Source organism: Phaenicophaeus curvirostris, chromosome 3 (assembly GCF_032191515.1).
Source record: "Phaenicophaeus curvirostris isolate KB17595 chromosome 3, BPBGC_Pcur_1.0, whole genome shotgun sequence".
Taxonomy (NCBI): domain Eukaryota; kingdom Metazoa; phylum Chordata; class Aves; order Cuculiformes; family Cuculidae; genus Phaenicophaeus; species Phaenicophaeus curvirostris.
The window spans coordinates 18,687,340-18,699,762 of record NC_091394.1 but is presented as its reverse complement, the minus strand read 5'-3'; the positions used below and the strand labels follow the sequence as shown (position 1 = coordinate 18,699,762).

The following is a 12,423-nucleotide window of genomic DNA, read 5'->3' as shown; positions in this document are numbered from 1 at the left end:
ATGGACGAAGAGCCTCAGATCCAAGCCCATGTGTGCAAACCTGGCAGACCCCACAACAGGGATGATAAAGGCCAGTAAAAGAAACCATGCTTGGATCGATTTTCAGCCTTCTCATTAACCACTGTGCTAGGGACTAGACTTCATTTTCTGGGCACTTAAATTTAGGACAGCTATATAAAGTCCCTGTTAGGCTTTGATCACATAGCCATTGCAGGTATTTATAAGAAAGGTCGGTGTAGGTGCTGATCTTATCATGGTATTGACTATAACCTCCCCACATGGACTAGGCTGTAGATAGAGATGCAAGGACTGAGTAGGAGTAAACATGTGAGGCACTTCTTGCCACTGTGAGCATCAAGGAGAAGAACAGGGACTTGGCGTGGTTTGCTCTAGCCTGTGTGAGTGAGGACCAGATAGAAAGGGATGTGAGGAGATTTTGTTCTGACCTCAACCCAGAAGTACTGGCCATAGTACTAGAAATAAAAGTGCAACTAAGGAGAATTCCAAGATTTACCTGACCTCTCTTGGGGTAAGGACAGCTTCACATGCTCCCTGCTGACACAGAGCTATTTAGTTATGCTCCAGTCCAGTCGTTAGGTTCTTAGAATTATTTCAGTTGGTAGAAAGGAGCAAAATGGTAGAAATAAAGAAATTAAGGAAGGCTCAGGTTCTGCTTTGCTTCCTGATTTGCTTATTGCAGGCAAGATCAAACACTAGCGATGTAAACTGCTGAGAAAGATGAGTGACAGAGAAATATACTGGTGTTAAGTGACACTGAAAGTCAACAGAACTTTATGCTTCTAAATCAGTTAATCTGGGCTCGGTGTCACCCTGGAAGATACTAAGTGCTCTGAACGACTGACGATGAAAACGCCCATGGAGCAATCACCAAGTGTACAAAGCGCCCTTGTCTGATTAAGTGTCTCGCAGCATCACTTTAAATATACTTATAAATATATTAATAGCCAGTAAATTATGGTTAAATGTACTGCAGGATCCCAGAACTCTAAAAGAATACTGAACCAGCTAGAACCTGCCTTCAGCAGCTACTATGAAATCTTTCTTTAGCATTCAAGGGAGAGAGAAACAGTGAAATTTTCCCCACAGCTTGAAGCAAAATAAATCATCCACTGAAGTGCAGATTGATAGCAGTTACTAAGCAGATTACTTCTTGTTCATAGTATTTGAAGGCTGAATATATATAGTAAATTGAACAGTGCCAAAAGATTGCTAGAAATTGTACCCAGGCCCGGGAATATGATTTGTGTATATTATGCAAGATTTAGAACGATCCTTCATACAGTTTTTGCTTCATCTAACTATTACTCTCCCAAAGAATCTGCGGAAATAGTTTGGGAGCCAGCTCAGAGTAAGGCCTGTTCCCAGTATTCAGTTTTCATGTGGCCAAGCTACTCTGAGGGCTACGAGAATTTGCACTATTGTCTTGCACTAGGAAATTATGCTTTGGTGCTGTGCCTCAGTTTCTTTTTGATGGCTCAGAGATGTGGTGAATAGAGTTGAGCTGGCAAGCACTGAACAGCCTCAGTAACTATGAAAAGGATCTATGAATACTCACTGACATTTTTCTTTGAATCACTAATATGTGGTCAATATGAAAAGAAAGGAATCTATCATCAGGCATATCACTTCTGTTATTCTTGGGAGCTTGTGGAATGTTTATGTTATGCAGAGAAACAGATGATGAAGAGAAGCATTGTTTGAATGGTAAGTTCTGCAAATGTACAAAAATTACAGGAATTTACTAACTAAAATTGCATGAAAATAATAATAACTAAATGTAAGGATTTCTGTCCTACTTCATGATGCTACACATCTCTTCAGTTATTACTGTAGAAGAGGGCAACTTTTTCTTAATTTTTGTTTTATTTCTTGTTGCCTTCTCATTTATTCTTCTGCACAGAAACACTTGACCAAATATGCCTCAATGAGTAGTTTAAAGCATAGCTACATGCATGTAATTGAGTAGCATGATCTACATGAAATTCTGTTCTCTTTTCTCCTCAGAGTTTGGTGGTGAATCAGAGGGAAAGGACTGTTGCCACGTCTTAGATTTTAAATTCTGATATTCTGTTACAATATTTTAGGATTTTACCAGTTTCAGATTTTTATTGTAATAGTTTTAGTTTGGTTTAGTTATGACATTTTGGCTGAGAAGAACAGAATAAATTCATATATCACAAAATGTCCTAATAACAATAAAGGTTTTCAGATATACAAAATGTCTTGAAAGACTTTTAAGTTATTATAATTTATTAAAATAAAGTTATTATAAGTTATTATTGCTTTGGGGTTTTTTCTCCTGTATTTTTTCCCCTTGCAACCATACTTGGCCACAAGTAAACAAGAATATATTTAAAGGGACAGACAGCATTTATCCTGCAGGAACTCACTGAACCAGGGGAAAAACATTACTTTGGTGGCAATAAAGCTTGTGTCAGAGGCTGCTGAAGCCCATCTCCCAATACTCTAATTTCTCTAGGCTGGTCCTATAGCCTTTGAGGAGAGGGCTGACCTGCCCTTGGGAAGCAACTGCAGCTTTTCTAACTTAAGACTCTCAGTTACAGGCTGAAACCCAGGTTGATCCTTAGATCTTTTTTTTTATTGTACTTTCCTTAGAAGCATTTGTTTGCCTTCTGTGTTTCTGCACTGCACTGTTGGTTGTTTCATCCAGCACTGCTTTAATAACTAAAAGGTAACTGTAGTATGACAGAAACAAGTCTCTGCCTTTGCAAACTATGATGCAAAAATTGCTCTTTCCCAACACTGAAACATATGCAGCAATACCCCACAGGACTAGGAAAAAGCATTAGACTAAGTGATGTTGAATGGGATCATCCCTAGGTGTCTGGAAGGGAGCTGAACTCTTCTAGGTCTGCAGGAAAACACCCAGTGTTCCTGAATTGAACTCGCCCAGTGTTCCCGAATTTAACTTACCCACTGTGAAGCATGCAATCTGCATTTCAGTGGGTGGAAAGGACTACTGCCCCTCTATTTGTGCTCCTTTATGCATATGGAAAAGATTGATATCTCAGTATTTTTAATTCTCTTTTGCTATGCTTTCAAAAAGATGAACATGAAAAGTTATAAAACTAAAGCCACACACCAATAAAACCAAACACTTTTTTTGATTGTTTAGATTTTAAATGAGACCAGACAGTATATGAAAGTGCCTACAATCCTATCAGTATTCTTTTGAAAGCAGGTGAGGTCAGTGTGTCTGCCCTTGCTTCCTTCCACTTCCTTGTAAAACTCAAAAGTACATAGCAGGGTGTCCAGTTTACTTAATTATCTCTTGGAATTTCTCCAGTAGTTTGTATGTTTTATTATGTCCCCAGGAGGTCCCATTCCTGTACACTGTTTCTCCCTGATACATCCTCTTCTCTATGTTCTTTTCTTTTTCATTATTGTGAAGAAATATTTATTAACCACAGCAACAGCCAGCAGGCAAAAGTTGTTTACTTTACTGTAAAGGAAAGAACATTGTTTGAGAACACCCTGCTAGCTGAAGGGTGCCTTCTTCCAAAAGGGACCAACTTCAGTAGTTGTTAGAAAAGGTAAAGACTCTGTATCTTTTCCTGGAACGGCTTTAATGACTTTCTGTTGTCGAATAGCTCTACAAAACTGTTATGTAAAGAAACTGTAGTGCCTGGAACTTTCCTTGCATCTGTGTGGTTTTCCTCCTATAAGAAGCAGAGATAACATTAAGGACTCCATGACAAAAGGAAAAAAGAAAAAAAAAAACAACTAAAAAACAGATGGTGCTGTGTTGCTAAGCAACTTTAAAGAAAGATGAAAGAAACCACACAGCTCTATTTAGGTCTTGTAAAAACTCAAGCTGTAAATACCCACTCCTTTGATCTTATTTAACCATGATGATGCTTTATCATCCTCTGTTGCTGAGAAGGGAAAGTTCCGGGAACAAATAAAAGAGGTAGTTATGACAGTCCTTGAAAGGCATAGAGATTTAGGAAGACAGTCTGGCAGCAAGTAGTCACTAAGAAAAATAGTTTTAATTGCAGTGTCCAACTCAACCATCATCAACTCTAATATTATTTATTATATTATGTCTGTCCTTTCACATCTTCCCCAGACCCAATTCTCCCTTTACATCTGAATTGTTACAGTACAACCATGGTCGCTGCAGTCGTGGAACTTGGTGACATTCCTAGATGTCACATCTATCTCTGTGTTCTTGGCCACCTATAGATAGGTGGCAGCTTCAAATGCATGCATATTTGTAAATCTCACTCTAGTCCCTTGAAAAATATGTAGAAAGTGTTGGGGGTTGCTGCTTCCATTTCCATGAGCAAGCCACACGAATTGTTTACAGACAATTTATCTTCTGCCTAGGCAATCTCAGGCTGTCATTCTGTTTCATGGATACACTGCAGCAGGAATGTCTCTGATTATTCACTTGAGCTAGGCAAGGATCATTTTAAATTTTTTAAAAAAGGGGGAAAAAAGGAAGTATCTGAAAAGGTAAAGCCTTAATATTACATGAAATGAATAGCTTAGGTAACCGCTTCTGCCTTTATTTGACATAATTTAAAAAAAAATAGAGAAAAGTCCTGAATAAAAGATGCTGTGTTTTGAAATTGTTATAAAATTGCACAGTATATGTCACTTACACTGAAGACAAATAACCTGTGGCTTTCTTCCATATGAGCTTGCATAATACTACATTAACAGAGTCATCTCAGGGAAAAAGACATATTTGTTTTCCAGTGACTATATGAATAAGAGAACAAGTCAACCGTTGTACTGGGACGCAGTATTTCTTTGTGATACTTGGTATAAAACTCTCTCATACATCTATATAGGTAGATGATTTGACTGATAAATATATCCTGGAAAAAAAATCTAGCAGTCATTTAATTCCTTAATAATGGAAGCAATTTATTTACCTTACATACTTGGAATATAGTAGCAGATTCCATGAATCCTGTCTGTCTAATTAGGCTATTTAGAGGTCAGGTATATTACTTACAAAAGTTTATACAATTATTATTTTAGCAAGTGTCAACTCTGTGCTTTCTTGATTAATAGGATAATATTGCAAACAATGCAGAGAATAAAATGTTATATATTCACAAACTTTCCTTTCATGATTAGTTAATAGCCTTAGGTGTGCACCAGTGAATTACCTGTTTGATTAGCAGTTGAGAACCTAAGGGTATGCTGTGTCTGAAATTACATTAAAAAAATGCATTTGTAAGTTTTAATATCAAAATAACCACATTCTCATTGTCTCATTGCTGCAGCCTTTGCATGGAAATCATTCTACTCATCTCACCAAATGCTTTTGGGATATACAATGCTCCCAAAACAAAATGAGCATTTTTTTAATGTTCTACATTTCAATCTCAGAGAAAATTTAAATGCAAATGCTGCATAGATATTTTCATTTTAAGTTTTTTTTTTAAATTTTGGACCTCCTTTTTATTTGTAAGAGATAATTATGGAATAACATTTCAGTAAACTAGTGGAAACTGGTTTCCTCCTTGAAATCCTGTTTGATTAATTGAAAAGAAAGAATCAAAAGGGGTCATTGTAAAATGCTGGATGAATGTTTTGGAGTCTTCAGTGACAAGTGATTGTTTCAGCAAAACGTGAAATAATGTCTTACAACAAATGTCTTAAATGAACACACGGCAAAAATTGTGTACAGAAAATGTGTACTTACCTAGTATTTTTAAAAGTAGGCAATAAAGAGTTTATGTCTTCTGTGGTAAAATGCCTGCTGCTTCTCTGAGCAGTGGGAGAAAAAAAAGGCAAAATTTCTATTCAGTTTAGGGTTCTGTCATAAAACAAAACTTTACTGGCACATTCTCTTTATTATACTTAGGGTCCCATTTATTAGTCTTGGTTGAATTACACGCTATTTCTTTTAATCAGTTGCAGACATGGTAAATCATTTCCTTACTTAAGTATTAAAAAGCACTTTAAATAGAGGTTTGAAAATAAATTCTTTTTTTTTTTTTAGGTTACTAAAATAAGATTTTGGAAGTTTAGGGTTTTGTTTCTTTTTTTTTCAAAAAAATAATTGAAAGAGAAATAAAAATACTGAGATTCTTAGCAGAAGAAAGGCTGCCCCTGGGAGAAGTACATCTGACTTTGTCATGTGACTGCACATAGGAACCCTTTGGCAGAAGGGTTACAATATGGCCAAAAATGCCAGAAATACAGCCTGGAGCAACAGCTTTAAGAACAGAGGCTGCAAAGGAGCCAGTCCAGTGCAGGCAATGAGAAAAACTTTATTAGAAGCCCGTCTAGTGGCCATGCATTGAAATCATCTGAGAAAAGGGGTTCCCATGAAATCCAGCCTGTGTTTCATAGGAACCTTATATAAAAACAAGCTGGAAAACAGTTTGACATACTTGAATCTGTAAATACTAATGGAGGAAAAAAATACTTACTCTTCAGCAACCTGTGTTTGAAATTTAAGTGGTAACTCCTTTTTGTCACTGATCTCTCGCTTTTTCAAACTACTGCCATCTTTCTGCTTCTCGCATTTATGCTGTAGCTGCTATAGCTGGGGTGCAGCTATGATGGGATATAAACTCTTCAGGCGGGACAGGAAGGGTAGGAGAGGTCGTGGGGTAGCCCTCTATGTTAGAGAGTGCTTTGATACCCTCGAGCTCAATTATGGTGATGACGGGATTGAGTGCCTCTGGGTTAAAATCAGAGGAGCCCACAGGACGGCAGATATTGTGATGGGAGTCTGTTACAGACCACCCAGCCAAGGAGAAGCTGATGAGCTCTTCTTTAAACAACCGGGAGAAGCCTCTGGCCTGGACAGGCGCACACTCTCCTGGGTGGAGAACTGGTTGGATGGCCGGGCCCCGAGAGTGGTGGGAAATGGCGCTAAGTCCAGCTGGAGGCCAATGACAAGTGGGGTTCCCCAGGGCTCAGTGCTGGGTCCAGCCCTGTTTAATGTCTTTATCCATGACCTGGATGAAGGCATCGAGTGCACCCTTAGCAAGTTTGCAGATGACACGAAGCTGGGTGGAAGTGTGGGTCTGCTGGAGAGTAAGGAGGCTCCACAAAGGGATCTGAACAGGCTGGACCGCTGGGCAGAGTCCAATGGCATGAGGTTTAACAAGGCCAAGTGCCGGGTCCTGCATTTGGGGCACAACAACCCTGTGCAGTGCTACAGACTAGAAGACTGACTAGAAAGCTGCCTGGAGGAGAAAGACCTGGGGGTGTTGGTTGACAGCCGACTGAACATGAGCCAGCAGTGTGCCCAGGTGGCCAAGAAGGCCAATGGCATCTTGGCAGAAACGGCGTGACCAGCAGGTCCAGGGAGGTTATTCTCCCTCTGTACTCGGCACTGGTGAGACCGCTCTTTGAACACTGTGTTCAGTTCTGGGTCCGTCACCAGAAGAAGGATGTTGAGGCTCTGGAGCGAGTCCAGAGAAGAGCAACAAAGCTGGTGAAGGGGCTGGAGAACAGGTCTTACGAGGAGCAGCTGAGGGAACTGGAGTTGTTTAGCCTGGAGAAGAAGAGGCTGAGGGGAGACCTCATTGCTCTCTACAACTGCCTGTAACATTATATTGACCATCTGAGGAACCTGAACATATACAAGCATATGAGACCTGATGAGATACATCCCAGAGTCCTGAGGGAATTGGGAGAAGTGGTTGCCAAGCTATTATGGTATCCACTGAAAGTGTCTTGTATGGATGGAAAACATTGTTAGACTTCTCAGTATACCAGGGAATTTTAAAATTTGTAAATGTAATTGCATTGCGGTAAGATTAGATTTGTTGGCCTGTGTTCAGTAGCACCTAAAAATATCCAATAATTTCAGTAGGCTATGAATTAGATACACAAAATATGGGATAGATGGGTTGGATTATGTCATGTCACACATTATCTTGGAACAATATGGTACTTCATGTCTTTTCAGTGGATGGAGGCTGGTCTTGTTGGTCATCTTGGTCAAAGTGTTCAGCAACCTGTGGAGGAGGACATTATATGAGAACTCGCTCCTGCACAAATCCAGCACCAGCATATGGAGGAGACATCTGCCTTGGACTGCACACTGAAGAAGCGCTCTGCAACACACAGCCGTGTCCAGGTACGGCAAATCAGCCTTTGAAGCTTTGTTGTTTGTGTGCCGCAGAATAAGGCACTCACAGTTAGCAGCTTAATTCTCCTTAATCTGTTATTTAGGAGCAAATATTTTCTCTCCTTTATTGAATGTACAATCAGTTCTACATGCTACAGTCACAGTAAATCAAGTAACAGCCTACATGACACCATCCACTCCCTTCCCCTTTAAAACTTAAAATGCAAGTTACCAGGTTCTGGGTCTGGATAAAATAAAATTGAATAATATTTGAAGTGGATTATGCAAACAGCCTGGGAGACAATATCACAGAGAAGTGCATTTGTTATAGCACTAAATACAGCAAGCAAGTTGCCGAGGTTAATATTAATGCATGTGTGTTATCACAAGGTCCTTAAAGTTGATAATGTTTGCCTTGTTTTCATATAAAACACAGAGCAAAGCTTAATGCTCTTTGTAAAATATCTTTTTCAACTTTGGGTGTTAAAGAGCAGATTTCATTTTTTTAAATGACTGTTCAATACTAAGCAAATGAAATTTCTCAGTACTCATGCTAGTTGTATGAAATTATAAATCATGACTTTTTCTGTAACTTTGACTCTGCCTTTTGACCTAAATTAAAGGAATATTTTGTTTTTCATGAAATTTACATGAGGAGTAGAGAGTAAATCCACACCAAACCAGATTAAACCATTAGTGAAAACCCAGTGGGAAAAATTGTTTTCATTTATTGCTGATTAATGGATTACAGGCAACGGCAAAAGGAAATAAGCAGCTATGATTCCATGTAGTATTACTTGCTTCACTGAGAGATTCTAGACATAGTAGCAAAAATTTAGTCCTCGTATGATGAGACAGTGCGTGTGTAGACATAATCCCCACTAGTTTGAATTTATACATCCTATTACCTGTGCTGAACTGCAATTTAAGTTAATTTCTTTTTCTAGGCACTGTATGTCTTGCAGCAGAATAAAAGTACATACTTTGTCAAAATTAAAGCAGATGCAAAACTCTGTGTTGTGTTTAAAAAAAAAACAAACAGAAAAATCAATTGATGATTTGATTTTTTGAGACAAATAATGCATATTTATGTGTAGAAGTTACATAGCTGCCTTGAGATCCTTAAGGCATCTTTAAAAGGTCAGAACTCACATGTTCATTGTGCTAGTATTGTGGCTATTTCTCTTGTTGCACATTTATTCTCTACCACCATTTTTCCAGAAATGACAGTTTGTGAACATTTATAAATGTCTTCATCTTATTTTGACCTGCCAGTTGCCTAAATTTTGGAGTAGATGGGGACAGAGGAGAAGGTTGGTTTCCTTTTGGTTCAAGAAAGTGAAAATTTCCTAAAGCACTAAAATTTCAGAAGCTGGAGTATATTTTTAGCATTCTGCGATATTTTATTAATATTTAAATCTCCCTGAAAATTTGCCATAGTTTTTTTCAAACAGTGCTCCGATTTCACATTGGTATGAGACAAAAATAACTGCACAGCTACACATGTCAAGTTTGGGCAGACTCCTGCATTCCTGCAAAGCCATTTTCTTGTGGTGAGGATCATGTGGCCAGTGGTCTGCACACGTGCAGATCTGGAAGTACCATTGGTGACATTCACTGCTTGAGTGGCATGTTTAATATAGGAAGGAAATAATGGTGACACTTGGAATCTAAGAACAACTGACCAACATAGAAATGCTTACAGAAAAATGGAAATTATTTCTAAGGTTTCTTAAGCTGTGCAAAGAATAAAGATTTCTTGGCACTTGAAAGTACTTTGTTTTTGCCAAGCAAAACTACCAGAAGACTAAAATTTCTGGAATCCTGATATTAAGGATTTTTTGAGGATATGAGGAGTTACTGAAAGTATGCAAGTATGCATTTAAAATAAAATAACAAATTTGTGTCTGCAAAATACATCAGTTTTTCTCATCTCTCATTTTAAAAGCTATATCACTTTGTTGGTGTTTTTTCTTTTAATTTATCTAAATGCAATCACATTATTATGAATGGAAGCACTGCACTATTGATCAGTAGTGGTTTACAGGCTGCTTATCAGTAAGTGTAGTCGGTTGCAGTGGTGTCTATAAGGTACTGAGTAAAACTGTATTTTATACCTAAACTATTTATTGCTGCTGTAGGAGGGGAAAATATATTCTATCCTTGAATTGCTAATTCACACATGCAAGTAATGGATAAAGCAATTGAGAAGTTAGAAATGATAGTTTAGTTCGGAATGAAATAAATTTATAATCTTAGAGGCTGGTGGCCTGATCTTTCTGAGGTGCCTTCTTCACCTCACCAAGGGATCTTTCAGGGAGTGCTTGGACTCAACCTGACTTCAAAGGCCAGCCACAACTCTGTAGGAAGAAGACGTGAAATCTGAGTAACCCTTGCTGTGTAAAGGTGGAACGAAGTTCCAGATTAAACACCTCTCCAGTCCACCCTCTCTTTTCCATTCTCATGATTTTTGCAAAGAACTGAGAAGCAAGTTGAGAGGAGCCTGCCTAAGGTGCAAGAGAGGCTCAGATACTCTTAAGATAAAGAAATCAAAAGGATGAGGCAGGATAATTGAGTCTATAGAGGACCATGAAAAGGCTAAAGGTTCAATATCTGTAATGGCAGAGACAGTGGCTCCACAAAGGGCTGGTCTGTCAATTTAAAATGATACATCTGTCAGCCTTTGGTGCCTTACTTCTGTGTCTCTCTGAGCTCCCAACATTGGCACTCCTTAAAACACAGGTTTGGTACCAGGATCCACTGTTGCAGCGGTATCCATCCCTCTCTCACTTGCATTGGTGTCCCCTCTCCTCTTCTGTGATTCTGAGTGCCAGATGGAGCTGATCAGCATGACACTGGAACCACTGACTGCCTGTGCTGTAGTGCCTGGGCTGCACTGTGGGACTCAAGATGTGTGGGAGATGCCCTGTGTTGCATAAGTGGGAAGGTCCCAATGCACACAGTGTCTTTTATGGGGCTCCTAGAGGGCAGGCTGGAGCAATAACTTTGTCCAGTCATGAGTATGTAACATAGCATGATCTAAGCATACTCTGAGGTTCCTATTATGTCATGGAATGTAGCCCCTTCATCAAAGAACCTGGTGTGCCAAAAGCACATTGGACAAGATGGGCTGCAGACTGCACCACCGAATGGGCCACATTTAGAATGCTGAAGCATTTTGGCAGCTGCTGCATATGTTCCAATTATATCAGGACTGGGCAAGAGCACTGGGTCCGGCTTAATCATGCTCTCTGTCACCGACAATAACTGGGGCAAGATTTGTAAAGAGCAGCATTCCTTTAAATCTGAATGAGCAAGGCTTTATTGTAACTAGATATTTAAGGTAAGGAACCATGTACTTAGTTTACTAGCAACTCCACAAGAGGCTGCTGGGACTGATTGCTGCTGTCTCTAACCTGCATTCTCCTATTGTCTTGAAAATGGTCCCAGGACCACTACTTGAGATTTTTAGTGCAGAAGTTTTGTCCATCTCCTCCATCCATTTCTTTTTGCCATGCTATTGATTAGGAAGTGGAAGTCCAACACTGTCATGGAAAGCATCTATTGTTGCCATTTTTCAAAACTGCAATCTCAAATATTCCTACCAGAATCTGAAATTTTAGATGACTAAGAGTTTTAACCTTTTCATCTATGGCCAAGAGGAAGATACGGACAAATGCAAACCTTGTATGCTGGATTTATGCAATGTATTGAAAGGGGCCCCAAACAGTACAAGACTTTCCTGATTTATCACCTAAATCACAAAAAATGTACAAAACCTTAATGAATTTTCCAAACTATTTACAACTTCTAATGCTGTTCAACCTAACTTGAAACAAAACTAGGTTAATATATATATATCCGTTTTTTTATTTGAAGTAAAATGAAATTTATAAATTCACTTCATAGTGACATAAAAACAATTAACATTTTCAAGGAGAAACAAACTTGGTTTGGCATACTAGGACTACCTAATGCATATCAAAACCTTAGAAAATACTTCAGTGAGCAAGCTAATAGAAGAAAGAAAAATGTTTAACCGAGCTCTTTCTTCTACCATACATGCTAAACTCCAAACACTCAAATGAAGCCTAGGCTTGTAAGAAAGCTGAGCTCAGTAAACTCGCAGCCCCTCATGGGAATGAGATCAATTCACTTCATTTAAGGGAAATATTCTCAGATCACAGAGACATGAAATAATTACATCTTAAACAAAACTACAGAGGCAGAGGAAGAAATACAGAAAGACAATAGAAGCTGATAATGAACTGAATGGGGAAGAGAAGGTGAGAATACTTTGAGGAAGAGAAGATGAGAATACTTGATGACAT

General features: G+C 38.8%; 1 protein-coding gene across 1 annotated transcript in view; it reads left to right on the top strand.

The window, feature by feature from the left end:
- SEMA5A (semaphorin 5A) overlaps positions 1-12,423 on the top strand; it is a 232,028-nt gene that overhangs the window by 207,551 nt on the left and 12,054 nt on the right. Inside the window, exon 18 of the mRNA XM_069853480.1 lies at positions 7,931-8,101. Coding sequence (XP_069709581.1) covers positions 7,931-8,101 — 171 coding nt within the window. The remainder of the gene's footprint in view (positions 1-7,930; positions 8,102-12,423) is intronic.